This window comes from Amblyraja radiata, chromosome 25 (genome assembly GCF_010909765.2).
Source record: "Amblyraja radiata isolate CabotCenter1 chromosome 25, sAmbRad1.1.pri, whole genome shotgun sequence".
Taxonomy (NCBI): domain Eukaryota; kingdom Metazoa; phylum Chordata; class Chondrichthyes; order Rajiformes; family Rajidae; genus Amblyraja; species Amblyraja radiata.
In genome coordinates, this window is record NC_045980.1 from 17,906,841 (window position 1) to 17,933,454 (window position 26,614).

Here is a 26,614-nt window from a genome sequence, read left to right on the forward strand (position 1 = left end):
GAGTTTCTCCAGCACTTTTGTCTACCTGCAGGAAAATGGGACTAGTATAGACAAGTACAATGGTGCCCATGGACATGATGGGCTGAAGGGCCTGTATCTGCGCTCTGTGCCTCTGAATGGGTGACCTTGAGATGTTGGGGTGCACTGATCAAGCAGAAGCTCTGATCTGAACAGTAGTGAACTTCCAAAGTGCCATTGCAATGGCAACACCAAACCAATATGTTTTATGTTTGCGACTGTTTTTATTTCTCCTTGCTGTTGCCTTCACATTTATAAAGGAATGACTCTGTTCTTTTTTCCCCTAACTAGATTGACTTTGATTTGGAGGAAGTTCAGAAGACTCAAATGACCCGGGGCTGGTTTAGGCTGTTGCCTTTTGAAAAAGTTGAAGATGATTCAGGGTAAATATTTCTTGTTGTTTCATGGATTGAGATTTCCACGGTTACAAGAGGGTCTGGGCCAAATGCGGATCTGTGGAATTTTCTGGTGTTATTTCAGATTTCCAGTTTTATTTTCATTTTCATGATTTGTTTCGATCTTTTGTCACAGGTTAATATTTAAGAAGTAGACTCTGCATGCCCATGGCCATATGTGGATGGCCAATACTGAAGGTTTCCTTATGTCACCCTGTCACCCTCACTCTCTCACTTGCACTCACTCATTCGGAAAGGGTTTAATCTGTGTCTCAAATAACACCATCACAGCTTGGTTTGGGAACAGCTGTGCCCAAGATCGGAATAAATTGCAGTTGTGGATTTAGCCCAGTCCATCACACCATTGGATCAGCCTTCCCACCATCGACTCCATTTACACTTCACGCTGCCTCGGAAAAACAGATAACATAATCGAAGGCTTGTCCCATCCCGGTCATTCTTTCTTCTTCCTGCTCCCATCCAGCTGAAGGTACAGAAGCTGGAAAGCGCACACCACCAGGCTCAGGAACAGATTCTTCCCCTCTGTTATCAGGCTTCTGAACGGTTCTTCCATAAGCTAGAGTACTGACCGATTCACTTCTACCCCTTTGTGAACATTGGACATTGCCTCTGGAACTGGTGCGCTACAATGCTGAGAACTATATTCTGCACTCTGTATCTTTCCCTTCACTACCTATTGGACTTCAGTTTGGCTTGATTGTATTTATATGTGGTATTAATTGATTTGATTCGATAGCATGCAAAAAGAAAGCTTTTCATTGTACTTCAGTACACGTGACAAAAATAAACCTAAACTTAAACCTGATTCAAAATCTGTCCCTCTGCTCACAGCCCTGTCGTATATTTCATTTTTCATTAGGCTGGGATTTTTTTAACACGAGTTTTGTTCCCATAATTAGCCCTTATCTCTTCTTCTAATGATAGTACAGGATAATTCTTCATCTGAATTTAAAAAAGGCCTTTCCCTTGAACAAGCTCCTAAAATGTTTGTTGACAAGTCCTTCGACTAATTAACTAAGGAACTTCAAAGAGTGTACATTTGGCAGGTGCAAAGCCTCATTGTCACCATAAGTAATTTTGGGTCTGAGCCAGGGCGTTTTTCCACTAGAATGCTTCTGAAACCGTCACCAACAGGGATATATTATGCGTAAGATTAATCACAAAGAGGGCATATCATGAAGCATTTAAGTATGACATGCACTCTCTAGAGTTTAGAAGGATGAGGAGGGGATCTCATTGAAACCTACAGGATAATGAAAGGCATAGATAGAGTGGACGTGGAGAAGATGTTTCCAGTAGCGGGAGAGTCTAGAAATAGAGGGCACAGCCTCAGAATAAAAGGACAAACTGTTAGAATGGATACAAGGGGGAATTTCTTTAGCCAGGGGTTGGTGAATCAGCACCACAAGTGGGGCACATTACAGCAGAGGTTTTGCAGGAGTCCAGTCCAGTGAAAAAAGTCTTCAAGGAAAAACAATTGGCATGAAGACATGCAAAATGCCTGCTACAAGCAGTAATATTGTGTACCCAACTCCAGAAAGGTTTTGAATCCAACATTTCTGTTTTCTCAGTGGTAAATTGGGAGCGTTACGATTAAAGGTCAGGCTGGCAGAAGAGCGGATATTGCCCTCGATGTACTATCAGCCTCTGATTGATCTTCTGGTGGACTCTGTAATCTCTCCATCCAAGGTACGTGTCTGCAACCCCATTGTAATCCTTTCTTAGGCAAGGAGACCAAGAGAGAAAGAGAATTTCTGCTCAACTTGCTTTTAAAAGAGTGCACCCCTTTTTAAGTAGGCCTTCTCTTAATTCCAGCTCACCATTTGAAGAAGCATCCTCTCCACATCCACCCGGTCAAGTCTTCTCATGATCATACATTTTAATTGTCATATTGTAATATTGTATACCTAACTCCGGAAATCTAATATTTTAATTGTGGTGGAACGGAGACTGCCCCATCCAACATATCTTCATAAGACCATCTGTGGTTTCATGTGATTAGTTCAGTTTAGAGATACACGTTGGTAACAGTCTCTTTGGACCCATCGAGTCCAGGCTAACAATCGATTACCCGTTCACACTAGTTCTATGTTATCCCACTTTCTCACCTACTCCGTACACAATAGGGCCAATTAACCTACAAAACCACACGTCTTTGGAAACCGGAGCACCCAGGGGAAACCCACGTGGTCACAGAGAGAACATGCAAACTCCACACAAGCAGCACCTGAGGTCAGGATCGGACCTGGGTCTACGAGCTGCACCACTGTGTTGCCCTGGTCTTGATCTAGTGTTGAGCCTGGTTTATACTGGTTTAAATGTGTGAAGCTTATGGCGAATATCAGCCTCTTTGCCCCCAGTGAGGGAGGGGTGGGGATTGATTGACAAGTGGGTGGAGTAAATGACAAAGGCTGGAGGTGAAAAGGAGACACAAGGGAGCCAGATACAGTGGGAAGAGGAGTGAAGCTGGAGGGGGGGGGGGGGGGGGGGGTAGAATGAAAGGGGACAGTGGGGAGGGGAAAGAGGTTAGATGAAAGGTAAATGAGTGACATTGGGATGGGAGATGAGTGTATGAAGGAAGAGAAGGAGCAGGGTGACTCGTGGGCTGCGGGAGATATTGCGAGTATCGGTGAACACTGATGTGAGAGTGGTAGGGGAGTATTACTTAAAATGGGAGAATTCAATGTTCATACCGCTGTGTTGTAAGCTGCCCTTGTGGAATATGAGGTGCTGATGTGAGATGCACTGCCCCCATCCCCCATCCCACCCCCGTCTCTCTTTTCCAGCTTTCTCCCTCTTATTCCAATCAATCTGAAGAAGGTTCCCAAGCCAGAACGTGACCTGTGCATTCCCTCCACAGATGCTGCCTGACATGCTGACTTCCTCCAGCACTTTGTGTTTTCCTTTACACAAACATATCGAAACTATTGCTACAGTGCAGATAAGCCTGGCGTTGCCTGAAGGCATGCCTCCCAGATGACTCATTTCACTGACTCACCATCTCTCCAAGGCTTCTGTTGCAAGAAGCTGAAATAAGAAGAGGGAGTTTCCTATGTGCTTGTTCCACTTTCCTCACTCCAAGCCTACAAGAATAGACTAACTGTACATTCATCGCTTTGCTATCGGCAAGAATTTTGTGAGAGAGCCTCCTTATTAACCTGTTCTCACTGTAAGACGATACTCTACTGCTCAGGAACGCTCTTGAGAACGTGGTGAAACGTTACATCGAAGCTGTAAAAGTTTAAAATATTTAGTAATCGGCATTTACCTGCTGTTTAAGAAGGAACTGCAGATGCTGGAAAGATGCGACGTTTCGGGTTGAGACCCTTCTTCAGACCGATGTGATGTGGACTCCCATCCCAATGTCCCACATCAATCTGAAGAAGGGTCTCAACCCGAAACGTCACCTATTCCTTCGCTCCATAGATGCTGCCTCACCCGCTGAGTTTCTCCAGCACTTTTGTCTACTGGCATTTATCTGCTCATCACTTCCCCAACTATTTAACCATTACCATATCTACTTCAATTTCTTGAAAAAATAAATATCAGGTCACAATTACCACACTTTTCCCCCGTCTATTTTTTATAGTTTAGCTTAGAGACACAGCGCGGAAATGGGCCCTTCGGCCTACCATGTCCACACTGACAAAAATCCCCGGACATTAACACCGTCCTACACACACTAGGGACAATTTACACATAACAAGCCAATTAACCTACAAACCTGCATGTCTTTGAAGTGTGGGGGGAAACCGAAGATCTTGGAGAAAACCCAAGTGGCCATGTGGAGAATGTACAACCTCCGTACAGACAGCACCCATAGTCGGGATCGAACCCGGGTCTTTGGCGCTGTAAGTCAACACCTCTACCACTGCGCCACCATACCGCCCAACGTATTCTCTGTGTCCCACCCCGTGTGCACCCATTTCTCAACCTCTCTGTCTCCCCCTTCCGCCATCCCCTTCCACCTACATTCCTTCCTCTGGCTTTACACTTCCCTCCTCCTCTTCTCTCCTTATCTCACACCCTTTTGTCTTCTTTTCATCTCTAATCTTTGTCACATACTCCACCCATCTGCCAATCGACACCCCTCAATCCACCTATCATTTGCCAAGCCTTGTCCCGCCCCCACCACTTTTCCAGCTTTCTATCACCTATTACAATCAGTCTGCAAAAGGGTTCTGACATGAATCTCTAGAGATGCTGCCTCACCCACTGAGTTACTCCAACACTTTGTCTTTTTTTGTAAACCAACATCTGCAGTTCCTTGAATCCCTATAATCAACATAATATTGAACTTTGGGTACATTCAATGATGCTGATCAGATCACTATCTATTTTGTGCGTGCGTGTGTGTGTGTGCACGTCTGTGTACGCATGTCTGTGTATGTGTGCGGGTCTGTGTGTGTGCGCGTCTGTGTGTGCAAGTATGTGCACATGTGTGCGTGCATGCAAGTGTGTGCGGTGTGTGTGTCTGTGTGCGTGTCTGTGTGTGCACGCGTGTCTGTGTGCACGTGTATGTGTCTGTGCGCATGTGTGCATGCGCTGCGTGCAAGTGTGTGCGTGCGCTTGTGTGTGGGTCTGTGTGTATGCATCTGTGCGTGTGTCTGTGTGCACGTGTGTGTCAGCGTGGGTCCAATGGGCTGAAGAGACTGTTTTGATGCTGTATATCTAGACAATAATTAAACTAAACATCTCATGTTAAACAGATTGTCATTTTCCAGTGATAGTTAAAAGCTGTATTGATTTTGCTATTTTCATTTAATTGGGCTTGTTGAATGAGTACTTGTTAGTATGTCAGATGTTCATTATTGCAACGAAGAGGTACTGAGTAAACTGTTTTACAGCAGTGATATTTGTTCCAAATTAAATGAAGGAGTTCATAATGATATTTAAATATGGCTGATGAGAGTTTTGATGTATAAAGAGTGGCTTTTGCATACTACTGTGGCATTACTGTGGGCTTTCTTAATCCTGTGAGCCAGGATTTTGCCATAAATGCCATGTGCCTTTCCATGCCTTTTTTGATGATTTTAGCAGGATAATGCCTTTTTCACGATCGAGTGCCTAAATCAGCCTTTTTTTTGCCATTTTGCTAAAAGGTTGTGCTGTTTTCTCTAGTTGTACCATGATTACAAAGACATTTTCTATGTTAACACATTAATATTAATGTTATTATTAACGTGTTAACATAATGTAACTTACAAGAAAACTTCCACCACCAGGGCGAAACATGGGGCGTCATTCATTCATTCGTTCATGCCTCTGCCCACTGGTTCAGTCTTCTCCAAGAACTATTAAAGAAAGAACTGCAGATGCTGGAAAAATTAAAAATAGACAAAAAATGCTAGAGAAATTGAGCGGGTGAGTAGGAATAGGCGAAGTTTCGGGTCGAGACCCTTCTTCAGACTGACGTGGGGGGGGGGCGCCGGGAAAAAAATCAAGAAACGGAGACAGTAGGACTAGAAGGAGAGCTGGGAAGGGGGAGAGGGCGGAGGGAGAAGACAAGGGCTATCTAAAATTAGAGAAGTCAATGTTGATACCGCTGGGGTGTAGACTACACAAGTGAAATACCCAAGGTTGTCTCCTCACTACATTTACTGCTGGCTCCAGTCGCAAATCTGAGATTTCGAGTGATCTGTGCAAGGCATTCATTGATGCTGGAATTCCACTGTGGTAATTGGAATAACAAATCTCTCAGAGGTTTTTTAGAGAAATATACAGAGGAACATATACCAAGCGAGTCATCATTATGGAAAAATTATGTTGACCACAACTTCAACATTGTTGTGCAGTAAATTAGAGATGAAGTTGCATGGGACAAAATATGGATCTCAATAGACGAGACAACCGATGGTGTTGGGGGGAGATATGTTGCTAATGTGGTCATCGGTACACTGGAGGCAGGTCAACCATCAAAGGAGTATTTGTTGACATCGGAGGTATTGGAGAAGTCAAACAGCTCAACTATTGCTCAGTTGTTTACATCTTCACTTGCTGTACTTTGACTAGAAGGTATAAAACACGAGAATGTTCTTCTGTTTATGACTTAAAGTTTTATTCCCCAAAATGTTGCATTTGACATGCTTAGCTCAAGGACTTCATGGAGTTGTCAAGCACATACATGGCTCGTTTCCAAATGTCAATCGCCTAGTTTCCATTGTCAAGAAAATCTTCCTCAAAGCACCGTCACGTGTGTAGTTGTTCAAGGAAATGGAACCCGAGATTCTGCTACCTCCTCAGCCCGTTTTGACTGGGTGGGGTACATGGCTCTCTGCTGTACTCTACTATGCTGCAAATTTTGAAAAGATAAAAGAAATCGTCAACTGTTTTGAAGAAGAAGAATCTGCTGCAGTCAGGATCCTCAGTGAAATCATGCAGAAACAGTCCCTCCACCGTGATCTTGTGTTTATTGCTTCCAATTTTGCAAACTTCCCACAAGCTATCACTTCCCTTGAGAAACGTGGCAAACATTAGTGAATAACTTGCAGGTTTTCAACAAAGTAACTGATGATATTCGTAAAGTTCTTGGTGATGTACGTAAAGACATACAAGCAAAATGTGAGAGAGTGATTTTAGCTAACAAAGATCTTGAAGAAATACAAAACATAGCTAAAGTTCTCAAAGGTAGTTATAATGCACAAGATATTGACATGAATATAGAGTCAGTAGCTTGTTTTGGGTATGCACCAGTGACCTCAGCTGAGGTAGAAATAAGTTTTTCACAACTGAAGCATATTCTGCCTGACAGACGGCAGTTTAACACCAGAAAATTTGAAATAAATGCTAGTAATTATGTGCAACCAGGTCATTTAATGTAGTATACCTTTATCCTATCATTTTTAACCATATTTGGTGGTGAAAATAAATGCCTTTTTTGTGCCTTTTTTGTAATTTTATTATGCCTTTTTACCTGCCTATTTCAGTGTTTTTTAGTGCCTAAACATCCTGGCTCTGATGTTATGCAAATTGGGAACTTTTGCATGCTAAATATATTGTGAAATCCTGAACTTACTTGTGAAACATATCTTTACATATTTGCTCGCCCAGTTTGCTCGCCCAGATGTCGATTAACTGAGTAACATTCATCACAAACTCTTTGAGTTATTTTCGGTGAGGGTGTGTTCAAAGTGTGATCACTATTCTGTGCCAGTGTGTAGGAGATGGGCGTGGAAGTAGAATAACTTACAAAATTCTTAAGGGGTTGGACAGGCTAGATGCAGGAAGATTGCTCCCGATGTTGGGGAAGTCCAGGACAAGGGGTCACAGCTTAAGGATAAGGGGGAAATCCTTTAAAACCGAGATGAGAAGAACTTTTTTCACACAGAGAGTGGTGAATCTCTGGAACTCCCTGCCACAGAGGGTAGTCGAGGCCAGTTCATTGGCTATATTTAAGAGGGAGTTAGATGTGGCCCTTGTGGCTAAGGGGATCAGAGGGTATGGAGAGAAGGCAGGTACGGGATACTGAGTTGGATGATCAGCCATGATCATATTGAATGGCGGTGCAGGCTCGAAGGGCCGAATGGCCTACTCCTGCACCTAATTTCTATGTTTCTATGTTTCTAACATAGAACTAGTATGAACGGGTGATCGATGGTCGACGTAAACTTGATGGGCTGAAGGGCTTGTTTACTTGCTGCATCTATCAATTCAATTCAATGCAACCAGAAGATTAAAATTTTGAAGTCAAAATTGTAACTTGAGTAACATGAGTTGCAGATTACTTTGTCTTTTAGTATTTAGCAAAATATTTTTTTAAATGTGTCTTTGAAATGGTTTCCATTAGATGTTACATTGTAAAGAAAACACAGAGGTGAAATTAGCCACTGAATTTAACAGCAATAGTTCTGTCATTTCCCCTTTCATAGGTATCTCATTACATCAAGTATCAATGGTCTTTGTGGTTAGGATCTGTTTGATTACACCATTCATTCATTCACTGCCACGCCTTTCATTAAAGTTGGGTGTTGCCATTTCTGCTGAGTTCCACAAGTTAGTCACCTTGACAAATTGGTGTTATTGAATGGTTGCTTGTTATTACATATATTTTACAACGATGTTAGTGTATGAGGATGTTACAGGGACTGGAGGGCTTTAGCAGCAAGGAGTGACATGTTAGGTTCCAACACAAATACTGAGTGTCGGAGTAACTCAACGGGTCAGGCAGCATTCTTGGAGAACATGGATAGGTAATGTTTCAGCTCTTGGCTCGACGTTTTGGGTTGGGACCCTGCTTCAGAACCAAGAAGGGTGTGAAGTCTGAAATATTGTCCTGAGCCATAACTTCATTGGTCTATACCTTCCACAGATGCTGCCTGACCCACTGAGTTATTCCAGCAGTTTATATCTTGCTCAAGATTTCAGCATCTGCAGTTCCTTGTGACTCAATGAATTGTAATTTGTTTAGTTTTAGTTTAGTTTATTATTATTGCCATGTGTACAAGATGCAATCATCGTCTTCTTGCCTATGGCATGTACAGACTAAAGTTGTAGGTCAACTTGTTTTATTTGATCTATTTGTTTGCGCACGTCGGGTTGGTTGCTTTAGCCGAAACAGGGTGGTCCACGTGAAGGTTGCAATCTCCCACCCCTCAAGGTGCCGTAAAAAAACCTGTTCTGTGTGCTATCGAGTCTAATCCTACTATAGATGAGTACAATTGTGCACATATACAAGAATGAAACGACCGCAGGTAGATCCTCTTCTAGGAACATGTTGCCATGATCTGGCGCCATCTCCAGAGACAGGGATGGTAATGAATGCTGACCTGCCGATGAAAACCACAATTCAAGAGCAGTTCCCTTATAAAGTCACTTTCAGGAGATGGAAAAGCATTTGGCTCCTGGCAGCATTCATAAGTCATAGGCGATTAATTAGGCCATTTAGCCCATCAACTCTCTCCATCATTTGATCATGGCTGATCTATGGGCGACACTTTAAGAAGGGTTCAACCACCAACCCAGTGAATTATCGTCCTGTTTCATTAACAAGTACTTGCTGCAAATTGCTGGAGCATTTAATTGATAGTAATCTGATGCGACACGTGAGCAAACGTAACATTCTTGCTGACAACCAACATCCATTTAGGAGGCATAGATCATGCGAGTCTCAGCTTATCCTGACGACAAATGACCTGGCCAAGCACCTTGATAGTAACGTCATCATGGATTTAGTTGTGCTGGACTTTTCTAAAGCATTTGATGTCATCCCACACCAGAGACTGCTTCGGAAGCTTGACTTCTATGGTATTCGTTCCAACACGAAACGATGGATTTCCAGTTTCCTGACAAAACGTCTTCAGCGTGTGTGTGTGAACGGAAAGAGCTCCAATTGGCATCCAGTGTTGAGTGGTACACCACAGGGCACAGTACTTGGCCCACACCTATTTTTGCTTTACATAAATGACATCCATGAAAAAGTCGCAAGTACGACCAGACTTTTCGCTGATGATTGTTTGCTGTACCGTCCAATTAAGTCAGCTGATGATGAAGATGCTCTCCAAAAGGATCTCGATACTATGGTTGAGTGGTCACAACAATGGGGTATGCAGTTCAACCCTTCCAAATGTGAAACTATGCATGTCACCAGAAAGAGGAATACAGGCGAAACGTCTTACAATATACTTGGTGCCACCCTTGAAGAATCCAAAGAATTCAAATTTCTGAGGCGCAACTTTCATCATTGTTCAACTTCTGTCAAGGAGAAGCTATATTTCACCCTCGTTAGACCTCATTTGGACTACGCAGTTGCAGCATGGGACCCATACACAAATAAAAACATTTCTTCCATCGAACGTGTCCAAAGACAGGCAGCTCGATTTGTTACTAACACCTATGAGAGAGAAGCGAGTGTCACCAAACTTCTGAATTCTCTGGGGTGGAACCCTCTCCAAGACAGACGTGAAGCTCACCGTTTGACCTGTTTTTACAAAATGTTAAATGGTCAGCTCGACATAGACTACAAGACCTACACCAAACCCAAACCAATTAGGAGCAGACGAGGGCATTCGATCCAATTTGTGATCCCAGCTACAAAGACAGATGTATACAGCAATTCGTTCTTCCCCCGCACAATTAAAGCATGGAATAATCTCCACCCAACGATAGTTACCCAACCGGATGCAACTAAATTTAAAGTAGCTCTTTCTTCCCAATAACCATTTCTGGATTAAGCCCTCCCTTCACCACCTCCAGTTTAAATTCCATTTGGAATATTTTGGAGGACCAAGAAACCAAGAACCAAGACACATTGGTGCAGTGGTAGAGTTGCTGCCTTACAGCGCTTGCAGCGTCAGTGACCTGGGTTCAATCCCGACTGCGGGACCACGTATAATAATGCGGTGACTGCATGGGTTTTCTCTGAGATCTTCGGTTTCCTCTCACTCTCCAAAGACATACAGGTTTGTAGCTTAATTGGCTTGGTATAGGTGTAAACTGTCCCTAGTGTGTGTAGTGTTAATGTGCGGGGATCGCAGGTTGGTGCGGACTCGGAGGACCAAAGGGCCTGTTTCCTTGCTGTATCCCTAAACTAAACTAAACTATTTTTCCCTCATAACCTGAATCTCCTGCCTTCTCCCCGTAATGTTTGACACACTTACTAATCAAGAATCTGTCAATCTCCGCCTTAAAAATACCCAGTGACTTGGCCTCCACTGCCGTCTGTGGCAATGATTTCCACAGATTCACCACTCTCTGACTAAAGAAATTCCTCTTCATCTCCTTTCTAAAGGTACGTCCTTTTAGAAGCACTTGCATTTGTTTGTTGAGAAAAGCCCATGTAAGATTCAGAAGTAGCTCAGAGAACTACCAGTTCTGAGTGTCAGAATTGTCTAGCTGAACCCAGTAAGTCTAAACCTGGTTTAATTTGTGATGAAGCTCCAGAATTATGAATGTTGTTTTTATATTCATACAGAGAGTGTGGGATGAGTGAACTTTGGAACTGTGGCTTTTTTGGAAGAAGCAAGCTATAGCTTCCAAAGGAACAACAACGAACAATGACCTTAAAAAATGCTCCTGAAGTCTACTTTAGTTTAGTTTAGTTTATTATTATTGTCATGTGTGCTGCGGTACAGTGAAAAGCTTTTTTGTTGCATGCTATCCAGTCAGCATAAAGGCTATGATTACAATCAAGTAGTGTACAGGATACAGGGAATAAGGGTATGAAGAAGGGTTTCGGCCCGAAACGTCGCCTATTTCCTTCGCTCCATAGATGCTGCTGCACCCGCTGAGTTCCTCCAGCAATTTTGTGTACCTTCGATATTCCAGCATCTGCAGTTCCCTTTTGAATACAGGGAATAACATTTAGTGCAAGATAAAGTCCAGTAAAGTCCAGTATGTGCCCTGCGGATGTATTTAGTCGATCAATAGTACGATCGGCAGTGATTTGTACCCAGGCCAAGTACAATTGAATTGTTACCTACATTGAAAGCAGGTGGGGATTAACTACACAGTGAGATCCATGCCATTGTTGTGTCTAATTTAATGCATAAATGGTAGGATAATTTCACACGGAACTGCCTTTTTTGGATTCCTACCAACTCTTTGACAATGAGACAATGTAAACATTGTTTCTTGGTTATTAAATGAATATGAGTTACAGAGATTAATGATTTGTTAGATAACTCTGATTGTTAGATCTGCTTGGCCCTGGTACTTGGTATTTGGCTTTGAGTAAATAGGCGGTTTGTTTCTTATTGAAATCTTGGCAGAGGTTAAAGAATCGCATTGAGAGGAGGCATGAGCAGAAATCTCAAGTGAGGAAAACGGAGTTAGCAGTATTTGGGGGAATTTCCATTGATCACCCGTTCAAACTAGTTCAATGTTATCCCATTTTCACATCCACTCCCTATACACGAGGGCCAATTTACAGAGGGCCAATTAACCTATAAACCCACATGCTTTTGGGATGTGGGTGGAAACCGGAGCACCCGGAAGAAATCCGCCTAGAGGGTGAACCTGCAAACACCATAGAAACATAGAAACATAGAAAATAGGTGCAGGAGGAGGCCATTCGGCCCTTTCGAGCTAGCACCGCCATTCATTGTGATCATTGCTGATCGTCCCCTATCAATAGCCCATGCCTGCCTTCTCCCCATATCCCTTGACTCCACTAGCCCCTAGAGCTCTATCTAACTCTCTCTTAAATCCATCCAGTGACTTGGTCTCCACTGCTCTCAGTGGCAGGGAATTCCATAAATTCACAACTCTCTGGCTGAAAAATATTTTTCTCACCTCAGTCTTAAATGACCTCCCCTTTATTCTAAGACTGTGACCCCTGCTTCTGGACTCGCCCAACATTGGGAACATTTTTTCTGCATCTAGCTTGTCCAGTCCTTTTATAATTTTATATGTTTACACCACACGGACATCACCTGAGGTCAGGAACGAACTTGGGTCTCTGGCACTGTGAGGGAGCAGCTCTACCAGCTGTGCCACTGTGCTGCCCTAGTCACATTGCATTTGACTGTAAACGTTGACTGTCAAACCAGATACTTGTTGTTTTCTGGCCTATATTTGACATCTGTGATGAAGAGATATTTCAGATAATGACTTCTCCAATCCTTCATGGCCACAAGCCTCCAGCACAGAGATTAATGTCTCAATAAAGAAATATTGAAACACAGCTCTGTCCAATATTCAGTAAGTTGAGATCTGAGCAGTCATCAAGTCTGAAGTTACTTCCTATCTCGCTGCAGTTTATAATTCCATTCTCTCGGGCAGTACATATGAACATTCTTATTATAGAATCATAGAGCACAGAAACAGGCCCTTCAGCCCAACTCATTGGTTTTGGCACAGACATTGATGGCCAAAGGGCCTGTTCCAATACGACACAGTTCTATGTTCATGAATGCTAACCAAGACACCCCATCTACACTAGTCCTATTTGCCTGTGTTTGGCCCATATCCCTCTAAACATTTCCTATCCATGTACCTGTCCACATGTCTTTTAAATGTTGTTATAGTCCCTGCCTCAACTACCTCCTGTGGCAGCTCGTTCCATACACCCACCACCCTATGTGTGAAAAGATTAAATTTAAATATTACATTTTGTCCCTCATTTAAAAGACCAGGTGCATTCACCCTCTCCATTTCTCTCATGATTTTATACAGCCTATAAGATTATTGGAATGTAAATAGTATCGTGGTGTAGCCTAGATCATTTCCTATGCATGTTACTTGTTACTTATATGCTACTCTTTGACAATAAAAGCTCATTATTACATAATAATTGAACAGTAAAGTGTTTTTAAAGATACATGCCCCACTCTGTCATTGGTATTAAAGAAGAAGTGGTCGAAAACTTAGAGTTCCTAGGTGTAAATATTTTTAGTTTACTTTAGTTTGCTTTAGAGATACAATGTAGAAACAGGCTCTTTGGTCCACCGAATCTGTGCCACCCAGCGATCACCCCATACAGTAGCACTACCTTACACGGTAGGAACAATTTACAATCTTACCACAAACCTATTCGTTTTTGGGATGTGGGAGGAAATCGGAGCACCCGATGAAAACCCGCACAGTCACAGGTAGAACGTGCAAACTCCCTACAGACAGCACTCGTGGTCAGGATCAAACTGGGCCATGACATTGTAAGACAGCAACTCTACTGCTGCACCACTGTGCTGCCCCAACTAGTAATCTGTCCTGGTCCAAGCACATTGACAATACAGCAATGAACTCACATCAACACCTCTACTTCCTCAGATGTCTCCAATGACTCTTACCATTCAGATGCACCGGAGAAAGCATCCTATCAGGTTGCAACACAACTTGGCTTGACTACAGCTCTACCCAAGACAGCAAGAAATTGCAGAGTGGTTGTGAATGTAGCCCAGTCCATCACACAGACCAAATTCCCCACCGTCGACTCCATCTACACTTCATGCTGCCTTGGACAAGGACCACTTACACACCAGTCATTCTCACTTCTCCCCCCTTCTGTTGGGCAGATGATACCAAACCTTGAGCACACATACCCCTGGATTCACAGTTTCCACCTTGCCGTAATCTGAGCGGTCCTCTTGTAAGGTACAGTGTAGTCCCAATCTATGTTGCCGAGGGCCTGGGTTCGATCCCGACTACGGGTGCTGTCTGTACGGAGTTTGTACGTTCTCCCTTTGAACGTGTGGCTTTTCTCCAGGTGCTCTGGTTTCCTCCCACACTCCAAACTAAAGATAGACATAAAATGCTGGAGTAACTCAGCGGGACAGGCAGCATCTCTGGAGAAAAGAAATAGGTGACGTTTCAGGTCGAGACCCTTCTTCAGACTGAGATTCAGGGGAGACGGAAACTATGAAAAGGTCCATTGTTGGCTGAGGAAGAGGTGATAATGAAGGGATAAGAACCATGAAACTAGCAGGACAGAAATTTAGAAAATAGGTGCAGGAGTAGGCCATTCGGCCCTTTGAGCCGGCAAATCATGGCTGATCATCCAAAATCAGTACCCCATTCCTGCTTTTTCCCCATATCCCTTGATTCCTTTAGCCCTAAGAGCTATATCTAATTCTAGGTGTCAACTAGGGTGGGGGAGGGAAGGAGATCTCCTCTTCCCTGACTCTCAGTCTGAAGAAGGGTCCCGACCCCAAGCATCACCTATTCCTTTTTTGCCGTTGAGTTACTCCAGCATTTTGTATCTATCTTCAGTGTAAACCAACATCTGCAGTTCCTTCCTACACAGTATCTCTAAACTAAACTGAATTCAACTAAAATGACGGCTGCTCGATTTATAAAAGGATGGTGAAGTGCATTGTGACGACCTCTTCTCTTCTCTTTCAGAGCGGTGCTGTGGACTGGCCAAACATAAGGACCACTGTGCCCCAATCTGCACAGGCTTACGATGAACGGCAGGCAGCAGCAGACCCCCTGAACTGGGTAGGTGCTGACAATATAAAGCATTTACAGTAAAAACACCCCAATTCTCCCTTTGCAAAACCTTGTGGTTTGGTGCCCCATTTACTGTTTAAGAAGGAACTGCAGATGCTGGAAAATGCTGGAAGATGCTGGAAGAAGGGTTTAGGCCTGAAACGTTGCCTATTTCCTTCGCTCCATAGATGCTGCTGCACCCGCTGAGTTTCTCCAGCTTTTTTGTGCCCCATTTACTGTTCTGTCTTCACTGAGCTAGACTGGACTGACCACTGCCCTTCTTCGTGCAGTAGTTGCCCGATTTGTTGCTGGACAGGAAGGGTTTAGAGGGCGATGGGTGACATGGACAAACAGGCAACCTTTCCGCTCCGTGGGCAGTCCGCATCTGCAACGAGCTGCCTGAGGAAGCTCTAGAAGCTGATACAATTGTGACTTTAAGGTCATTTGGACTAATATATGGATAGGAAGACTTTAGAGGGACATGGGTCAAAAAAGGGCAGCACAGTGGCGCAGCGATAGAGTTGCTGCCTTATGGCGCCTGAGACCCTGGTTCGATCCTGACCACGGGTGCTGTCTGTACAGAGTTTGTACGTTCTCCCTGTGACGGTGAGGGAAACTGGGTGCTCCGGTTTCCTCCCACACTGCAAAGTCGCAGGTTAATTGGCTTTTTCTAGTTGTAAAAATTGTCCCTAAGGTGTAGGATAGTGCTAGTGTACGGGTTGATTGCTGGTCGGCACGGACTCGGTGGGCCTAAGGGCCTGTTTCCATGCTATATCTCTAAAGTCTAAATGTAGGCCAATGTGACTCGTCCAATGTGCTAACATTGTCGGCATGGACGAGGTGAGACGAAAGGCCTGGTGCCATGCTGTAGAGATCTATCATTCCATGACTCTGTTTCCAGTAAGTTTTGTTTCCAACTCAAATATTCAGTGCTCAGGATTTTTATTTGTTTTTTACAGCTTGATCATCTCACCTCTTACTCATTAAATCTGCTTTAGCAAACAGAAAACATTGGATATGTGGGCTTTCCTTGATCATTTCAATAACCCTGAACATATATACATACCAACTTATACTCTCTGTGTATTTGATTAAACTTCACTCACTTTAGACTTTATTTTGGAGATACAGAGTGGAAATATGACCTTTATCCCACCGAGTCTGCGCCAAGCAGTGATCACCCCATACACTAGCACTATTCTACATGCTAGGGACAATTTTACAATTTTACTGGCCAATTAACCTACAATCCTGTATATCTTTGGAGTGTGGGAAGAAACAGGAGCATCCAAAGGAAATCCACATGGTCACAGAGAGAATGTACAAACTCTGTACATATAATCAGGTTCAAACCTGGGTCTCTGATGCTGTAAGACAGTAAAGGCCCTGTCCTTGGCACGCAAATTACGCGACCTCGTCGTTGCGTTGAGGCGCACGGGCATCGTGTTGCCGCGCGGGGCCGGTCCCACTGAGAAGTGGGTATGGAGTTGTGCGCGGTATCGCGCGGCGCTCCGGGATTTTGTACCGAACTAAATCTTCGCGCGCCACCGGCCTTTCGCGTAACTGACGGCCAAAGTGGGACAGGCCCATAACTCTACCTGCTGCACCACCACATTTAAATAATCCATATTGTGGGATATCAGAACTAGTGTGAACAGGCAATTGATAGCCAACGTGGATTCAGTGGGCCGAAGGGCCTGTTTCCACACTGTATCTTAAATTAGTCAATCTCTTGCTTCCAAGGCTCATCCTAGTATCACATTCTTCATGGGACTGACTGACGTTGGGCCCAGAAGAGACAGTAATTCCTTTATGATATAAAAGTATCGATACACCCAATTCAAAGCCATTAATCCATTATTCTATTTTGTTCATATTGTTAAATTAGTTTTGTACCTAAATTAGCCAACATTTCCCATTAGTTTTCAGCAACCAGGACTATAATGAATCTTTGCTTCTCAAACTGTTGGTGCAGATTTTAGCAATTTATTAATGGTACTTAACAATTGTATCAGACTTTGGATTAGGTTAGTTTAGAGAGATACAGCATGGAAACAGGCCCTTCGGCCCACCGAGTCCATGCCGACCATCGATCACCCGTTCACACTAGTTCCATGTCTTCCCACTTTCACATTCACTCCCTCACGTTTGGGGCAATTTACAGAGACCAATTAACTTACAAACCTGCACGTCGTGGGGATGTGGGAGGAAACCGGAGCTCCTGGAAGAAACCCATGTGGTCACGGGGAAAATGTGCAAACTCCACACAGCGAGGTCAGAATCGAACCTGAGCTTCTGGCACTGTGAGGCAGCAGCTCTACCACCTGCGCCACTGCGCCATTTGATGATACGATGTTTCATAATGATGGTTTGTTAGCTGGTGATTTTCTGTCAGATGAACTAAGATTTTATAATCAATGTTTTGTTAATTATCAAACATTTCAATGTCATCAATACCTATGACCGCATTATCTGTGTGTAGAACTGTCTAGCTGTGAATGGATTATTGCTTAAGGCCAGAAGATACCAAATGGAAATCACAAATCACTTCCTTCAATTTCCATCATTTGAACATTTAATGGGCAGTGGATATGAAATAGGATGGTGCTTATAATACGGGCTTTCGTGCAAAGTTAATGCTGTGGTTAAAACTATTGCTTTATAAATCTTAAACCAATTAAGTAAAGTGCGTCCATAATTGAAATCAGCAAGAGACCATAAGGAGAGAGCTGATGGAATGTGGTTCTAGATTTATATGGTAATAGTGGCCCATTTACCCTTGTATATACAAAAAGTGTAATAGGAAGTGAAGTCGCTGTTAAGTGATGAAACAAATTGTGATTTTAAATTCTAAACTATTTCACTACATAGAAACATAGAAACATAGAAATTAGGTGCAGGAGTAGGCCATTCGGCCCTTCGAGCCTGCACCGCCATTCAATATGATCATGGCTGATCATCCAACTCAGTATCCCGTACCTGCCTTCTCTCCATACCCTCTGATCCCCTTAGCCACAAGGGCCACATCTAACTCCCTCTTAAATATAGCCAATGAACTGGCCTCGACTACCCTCTGTGGCAGGGAGTTCCAGAAATTCACCACTCTCTGTGTGAAAAAAGTTCTTCTCATCTCGGTTTTAAAGTATTTCCCCCTTATCCTTAAGCTGTGACCCCTTGTCCTGGACTTCCCCAACATCGGGAGCAATCTTCCTGCATCTAGCCTGTCCAACCCCTTAAGAATTTTGTAAGTTTCTATAAGATCCCCTCTCAATCTCCTAAATTCTAGAGAGTATAAACCAAGTCTATCCAGTCTTTCTTCATAAGACAGTCCTGACATCCCAGGAATCAGTCAAATTCAGATTTGTATGCATTTGTGGGCTTAGTTTCGAACTAAGGGCTTGGTAATTATGATAGTGCATAATAAGAAAGTATGTGTTATGTGATTTTTGTAGGAAGGAACTGCAGATGGTGGTTTACACCCAAGATAGACACAGAATGCTGAAGTAACTCAGCGGGACAGGCAGCATCTCTGGACAGAAGGAATGGGTGACCTTTTCGAACTGAGCCTGAGTCTGAAGAAGGGTCTCGAACCGAAACGTCACCCATTCCTTTTCTCCAGAAATGCTGCCTGTCCCGCTGAGTTACTCCAACATTTTGTGTTCATCTTTGTTATACATATAATTTGCCTGGATAACACACAAAGCACTGTATATAGTTATAGAATTATCGAGCTGTACAGCACAGAAACCTCTCCCCCATGCCAACAAAGTGGCATACAAATCTGAATTTGACCTATACATCTACGAAACTCTTCCTATCTATGTAATCATCAAATCTATTTAAAGAATTATAATTCTCTCTGCTTCTGCAGTTTCCTCTGGCAGCTCTTTCTAGATTTGACTACCCTCTGAGTGAAATTAGTGCCCTTGAGATCTCTCATAAATCTCTCCACTCTCACCTTAAGCCTATGTCATCTTGATTTAGAATCATCTGCCCATGGAAACAGACTGTGAGTGTTCACTTTATCCATGCCCCTCGTGATCTTGTACAGCTCTACTAGGTCACCCCTCAGCCTCTTATGCTCCAAAGCGAAAACTGCCAGCATATCCACCTCTCCCTATCAATCAAGTTGCCAGTCCAGGTAATATCCTGGTGAATCTTTTTGGCAGTTTTTCCAACTTATCTTGTTGCAAGTGACAATAATAAACCAATACCAATTTGTAGGTTTGAGTAAGTGACTATTACATACACGACTGACCTGAGGGAAGGGTGAGCTCGTCCAGTCAGAGCATACTTTGAATGCTTCTGGAGACCAGGATCCACTGGTCCAATGGTTCATTATTGCCACGTATGCACAGCACAGTGAAATTCTTTTGCACAATCCACAAATGCACAGTCGCCACAAATTTGGCGGCGTTTAAAAAAGAACAGAAAACACAAAATGTCCAAAGTCCAGCCCATGTGTTGGAAGTCCTGGAGCACCCCTGATTCAGGTAAGTCTAGGTAAGCCCGACCTAACAATCCTCTCCTCGCCCGACCGCCCCTGTGTCGCCGTGGCCGTCTCCTGCAGCCGACCTTCAAGGCACTGGAGGCAATACCCTGGTCCCTCTCCCACCGGCCCACTCCTCGCGCCCATCGCCGCCAACGGCTCCCTCCTCCTCCTCGACTCTCCAGTCTTCCGGCTTCCCAGCTTCCCCCACTGTTGGGTCTTTGTTCTGCGAGGCCCCCAGGCTGGTCCTTGTTCCTTGTTCTCGGCCGTCCTTGCCCTGCCCGTCCTCGTTCTCAGCGGTCACTTCAGCTGTTGGGCTCAAACCTATTGACTGCAGATTTGTCAGAAGGATTTTCAAGCAGTGACCTGCTCAATCTCTGGGAGACACATTCCTGTGGTAGACCTGATAGCGGTTTGGAATGGATGTTTTTTATCCAAGGTCAAATAGAGAATTAGGGGGGAAAAAAGCAATGAAAGGAGTCTAAATTATCTAGTGGTGTGTTTGGAACACGATTATACAGAGGATTAATGGGGTGGCATTGTCAGTGGGAGTGCTGCCATTTACCTACTTGTTGAGAAAAAGAGCTTGCTCTCATTTATCACCTTCCTTGCTCCTTAATGTGTTCGGAAGCAAACCCCGACCAGTAGATATTGGTGTTGGGGGCGATTGCCAGACTGAATTTGAGTTTTTGAGTTTACAGTGAAAATCTTTGGTTGTGTGCTAACCAGTCAGCGGAAAGAATATACTAGAACCATCCACAGTGTACAGATTCATGGCCAAGGGAATAACATTTAATGCAAGATAAATTCCGATCAAAGATAGTCCGAGGTTCTCCAGTAAGGTAGATAGTAACTCAGTTCTGCTCTCCAGCTGTTGGTAGAATGGTTCAGTTGCTTGATAACAGATGGAGGAAATGAGATAAAAGGAGTGAAGAACCAGTGGGAGGGATGTGGGTGGAAGGAGACAGGGGGTGGTTGCAGAATGGTGAGAATGGGTGCTTACCAGATTGGGGGTGGGGGGGGGGGGGGGGTTAGAGGGAAGTGAGGGGGGGGGGGGGGGGGGATTTCACTTAAAATGTGAGAATTCACTGTTTAAACCATTGGGTCGTAAGCCACTGAATTATTTGCTTGGTGAAACAGAAGAGTTTTATGAAGGATTGAAGAGGAAGTGAGAGTGGTTGGGGTTGGGAAGGATGAGAGTAGGAGAGAGATGGTTGACATGGCACATTAGCTACGGGGGGCTGACCGTGTCCGATGTACGATGGAACTACACTCAGAAACCAAGTGACCTCATGGCACTTATTTGATTGTTGCTGCACCCTTTAGGTCCGAAATCTATCAAACGGCAAATTGGTTCAATGGGTGGAATCTGTCAGCTTAATTAATCTAAAATGTGGCTGAATTCAATTTATGTCACACTATTGCCCTGCAGACACTGGATATGAAACCAGATGTTGTAACTGCTGTTGCTTTCATAGTCAGTGCAGGAACTAATTGCAATATTCAATCTGATGTATCACAGCTGACAACATAAAATTGTTGGCTATTTCGTTTATCCGCAAAAAATTCTACATGCTGTAATATTTTATTGAATTAACTGTTGGGGGCAGTTTTCTGGATATCTTTAATGTCTCCTCAGTTTTACACACTGGGGAATTAAAACAATTTTATTTTACAGGGGGAGCAGAACACAAAGTGCTGGAGGAACTTAACGGGTCAGGCAGCATCTCTGGGGGGAATGGATAGATTATGTTTTGGGTCAGGACCCTTAAGGGGGGAATCGGTGGTGCAGTGAACTGAGTGAATGATCCAAAGTGGAGGACAGTGGTAGAGACCTGGGTTCAATCCTGACTGCGGGTGCTTTCTGTATAGCATTTGTGTGTTCTGCACAGAATTTTTATGAAAACGTGGGGTTTCTCTGGTCCTTCCATAAGCTAGTGTACTGTCTGATTCACCTCGACCCCATTGTGGACATTGGACTTTGTCTAAGGAACTGATGCGCTGTAATGATGAAAACTATATTCTGTACTCTGATTCCTCCCCTATACTCTATTTATTGTACTTGACTTCGAACTGTTTGTATCCATGCATGGTATATCTGATCTGTTTGGAAAGCATGAAGAACAAAGCTTTTCACTGTATCTTGGTACATGTGACAGTAATACACCTAAACTAAAACCAAACCTAAACCTAAATGTTTACTGGCAACTCTTTGTAACCTTTCCCAGGTTGAGGATGTCACCCCTCTTACCATGTTGGAGGAGGTTACCACCGTGGAGAGCAGACAAGACATGGCTGTGACACTGGTGAAGATGTTCCTTGGTCAGGGCTTGGTGGTACCTTTCCTTGACCACCTCAACATGAGAGAAGTGAACAGAACAAGTGAGTATATCATGACATCCAAATAAACAACTCACTGTTTAGCTACAACTACAACTCCACCACCGATTTTCCAGCACCCATGATTTCAGAGCCTTTCTGGATTATCCGTTTTGCTGGACCAACAGAGGTCACGGCCTCTGAGAGGAGTAGAGCAGTATCGGAACGACCCACCCAGGCCGCCAAAGGGCCGAGAAACCGGCCTACAAAGTTGGGCTCGGAGGTCGGCTATGGGACCGGATCTGCCAGCTCTGGCTGGTCAGAGTTCCAGAGTCCCTGCCACAGGCGGCAAATGCGACCCGCCGAATAGCCGCTGAAATGCCGATGAGGTCGAGATCGGCCGCCTCACCTTGCCCAGGCACCACATTTGGGGGGACGTCCAGGGGGGATTTCAAGTGCACTCTCACAATTGTGTCGGGATTAAAGGATGTGCAGGACCACCAGTTGCCGGGGAAATCGGTTGTAGACCTGTATTGTATAACAAAGACTTTGTCGTTATTTAAAATGTAACAGCACTGGAAAGCTACTTTTGAGCTACAGTTTGAAAATGTCATTCTTCATATATCTTTTTGTTTGCGTCAAGAGTGTTTAATTGTCATATTTCCCAACAACTGACCAATTAAATTCTTAGTTGCTGCAGCTTAACAGGGCCATAAATCCAAAAACACTTAGATAAATGTAGAAACATAATGCAATAAATTAACATTTATATTACTAGGGAACCATAATAGTGCAAAACCGAAGTTTGTGGTGCAGAATTATAGTTACTGAGATTTGTGTTCAGTTTAGTTTTGAGATACAACGTGGAAACAGGCCCTTCGGCCCACAAAGTCCATGCTGACCAGCGATCACCCATATACTAGTTCTATCCTACACTCCAGGGACAATTTTCAGAAGCCAATTAACATCCAAATCTGTACGCCTTTGGGATGAGGGAGGAAACCGGAGCACCCGGAGGAAACCCACGTGGTCACTGGGAGAATGAAGAGTGGCACAGTGGCATGAGGGTAAAGGTGCGGTAGAGTTGCTATCTCGCAGTGCCAGAGGCCCAGCTTCGACCCTGACCTCGGGTGCCATGTGTACGTAGTTTGGATATTCTCACCATGTTTTCAAACAATTCTAACGGACTCCAAAGAAGAAATGAGTTGGCAGTCCTTTCTCCATTAGTCCTTTTAGTTACATTTTACCAATAAGAATTTATTGAGTGTTTTATTTCCTGCACCTCATAATTCTTAGAAGAAATATTATTCCATGTGGAATCGCTTAATAGGTCTTGCAGAGCATTAAGGATTCATTGCTGAGTGTGTGTTGGCATTGTTCACTTTACTTTGATTAAATATTTGTGTCTCGCAATCTTATAAAGCAATTCGTTTGAGAAAAGTCCCTGTTCTCAATCCTAATTCAGTTCAAGACGTACGACATTCTCTTGATGCTAAGCTTCATTCCACTGGATTTAATCCTGACTGAGTCATAGAGTCATAGTGCGTGGAAACAGGCCCTTCGGCCCAACTTGCCTACGCCAACCAATGTACTCCAAAGATGCTGCCTGTCCCATTGAGTCAGTCCAGCACTTTGTGTCCTCTGGAGTTCACTACTTTTTGAAATCTCTTTTGTTCATGGGCATTGGAATAGCTGAACCAGGCCGTGATGCAGCCAGTCAATATGCTCTCTACTGTAGACCTGTAGAAGATCAATAGAGTATTTGTCCATAAAGCGACACTCCTCATTCTTCCAAGGATTAGAAGGGCTAAGCCTCTCTCTGTCTCCCTCCGCAGATGCTGTCTGACTGCGTAGTTCCATCCTTTCTGCGTTTATTTCAGATTTCCAGTGTCTGCAGCATATTCGTGTTGGATTACAGTCAGAGAAACGGCCATCTCACCAACCACCACTAGAATGTAACTGGTACATTGGCACCAACCTTGCATTTTTGATGAAATGCCAACAAAAGTGCTCAGATTTATCTAGTTGCCTTGAAAAGGAAATTTTTCCCTGCATCCACACGCTGAAGATCACGGAGTTTGTGAGCATGTAAACCACTTCTCTAGCATTCTGAGCACAGGCAGGAGCAGGGAGGGGTTGTTGAATGAATGAATGAATAAGTTTATTTCCAAGTATTCACATACAAGGAATTTGCGTTGATGCTCTGCCCGCAAGTGATTACATGACATACAGTGACAGTTAGGAATGACACATAAAACATTAAACATTACTAATAAAACATTATTGATTAAACATGTTGGTGAACATCTAGCAGCCATTGTTGCTTGGCCTTGCACACGGAGACTCTGTGTACAGGGGTTTGTGAGGAGCATGCGAGAGAGACATGATTATCTACTAGGGTTCAACTTGGCCTCTGAATTAAGTATTGAACTTGAGTTTGACTTGATTGTATTTATGCCTAACCATAATGGTTATACCTAAATCCACTTATTGTGTGATTGTCAGACTGAGATTTTCTCTTTGTAGAAACAAGTAGGAAGAAATTCCCAGACTGTTCAAAGCAGGCATACCTTGAGGAGACTCTCAAGAAAGGTCCCAACCCCAAACATCACCTAACCGTGTTCTCCAGAGATGCTGTCTGAGCCGCTGGGTTACTCCAAAACTTTATGTCTTTTTTTCCTATTAAATCTTTCTCCTGTCAACTTAAACCTATGTCTTCTGGTTCTTGATTCCCTGGGAAAAAAGACCCTGTGCATTCACCCTATCTATTCCTATATCATTGCGTAATTTGCTGAGGGTATAAATAAGTTTGTTCAGCTCAATGAATAACTAATACATATTCCTCACTACACTAAAGGGAGAGAAGGTTTAGTTAACAGGAACACACACTGTGTGTTTAACATGTAAACTAATAAATGTTGAAAATTTAATACCAATTATTGGGCATTCATTTAATTTGACGTATCCAGGTTGTGCACAGGGAAGAGAGGGGGAATAAATGGGGGAAGGGTGTTGTAAGTTAGTTAACTAAAACTGGAGAATTCATTGTTCATACGGTAAAGTTATTAGCAACCCAAGCGGAATAGGTGCTGTTTATATGATGTATAATGTATATACAGTATATATACATATATATATTAACAAGTCCCAGTGGGGGTTTGTGTGGAATTGTAAGCAATGTATCAGTTGACTGAATGAACTGTTATCTGCCAAGAAACAGACAGATTGAACAACGTTATGGGGACAGAATATTGCAGTCTTGTAACTCGGAAAAAGCCATTGTTTAGGAGCAAGCTGGGAGGTAATGTGCAGCGCTTTATGTGGGAAAACAAAACATCCGAGCAGACAAAGCCTCTGTGACTAATTGAGTATTTCATTAATTAGCAGTGATTATGTTACAATTACTATGGAAACAGACCAAGGACTTGCACTTGGGATGAGATGTTGCTGCCTGTCCCACTGAGTTACTTCAGCTTTTTGTATCCTACTTGCACTTGGGAGAGCCTTTGAATAAAGGGAAGGAAAAAGTGACCATAAAATCCTGAATGAAACCCATACTTTGCCGATAGAACACATTTACACGGGCAGATCAATGTATGTTGTGCCAGAGTTCAGGAGAGTGTCTCGTTAATTGACATCAATCTGGCCAATCTGAACCCTGCACATGTCCATTTGTGATACAACAGGCAGGATCACCAACTGCATGCAACAGAATAGTCATGGCAACAGCCCCGCACTACAAAAAGCACTCTCTTCCCCGCATGTGCATAGATTTAGGTTCAACTTTACCTTTGGGTTTAGGTTTATCATTGTCATGTGTACCGAGGTACATTGAAAAGCTTTGTTTTGCATGCTATCTAATCAGATCAGATAATGCTGGACATAAATACAATCAAGTCAAACTCAAGTACAATACGCCAAACAAAGGGGAAGGTACAGAGTGCAGAATAGAGGCACAATACACTATTCCATCGATTCCTCCTCAATTTGTTATCTATATTACTAAATCTCTGATCTTGACCGCTTTTGGCCGACTGTGCTGCAATTTCCGAGAGAACGCCGCCACCTACGGCCGTCATTTTTGGCCACCTCGCTCAGAGTCCCCCTCCGCCATATGAGTGCGGAGGATTTGTTCCGTCGATGAAAAATGAGAGAGATATTAATGTTTTTACAAAATTCCCCATTCTCTCTGCTGCCCCCGCTGGCGGCAGGGGGAGGGACCATAAAACCAGGAAATGTCGTGCCTCTCTCAGTCTCTGCCAGACCGCTAAGCGAGAAGGTCACGGCTCTCTGAGCTGCGAATAACACTGAACGCACGTCTACTCCACGCGAGTCCCCTCGATGCGGCTGTAAAGTGGCTGCAGCCCTTTTTAACAAGTTTGTGTTCACAAAATGAATTTTGGTTGTCGGGTGTCTGCAGCCCAATTGTTTGCCTCGCCTTTTTGACAGGTTTGTGTTCACAAGATGAATTTTGGTTGTCAGGTGTCTGCAGCCCAATTGATTGCCTCTC

General features: G+C 43.6%; 1 protein-coding gene across 2 annotated transcripts in view; it reads left to right on the forward strand.

The window, feature by feature from the left end:
• Positions 1 to 26,614, forward strand: part of rasal1 (RAS protein activator like 1) — a 140,643-nt gene that overhangs the window by 71,200 nt on the left and 42,829 nt on the right. Inside the window, exons 8-11 of one of the 2 annotated variants that reach the window (XM_033043341.1) lie at positions 310 to 401; positions 2,006 to 2,123; positions 15,210 to 15,305; positions 22,014 to 22,167. In XM_033043341.1, the coding sequence (XP_032899232.1) occupies positions 310 to 401; positions 2,006 to 2,123; positions 15,210 to 15,305; positions 22,014 to 22,167 (460 nt within the window). The remainder of the gene's footprint in view (positions 1 to 309; positions 402 to 2,005; positions 2,124 to 15,209; positions 15,306 to 22,013; positions 22,168 to 26,614) is intronic. The other variant, XM_033043342.1, reaches the window with a different exon arrangement.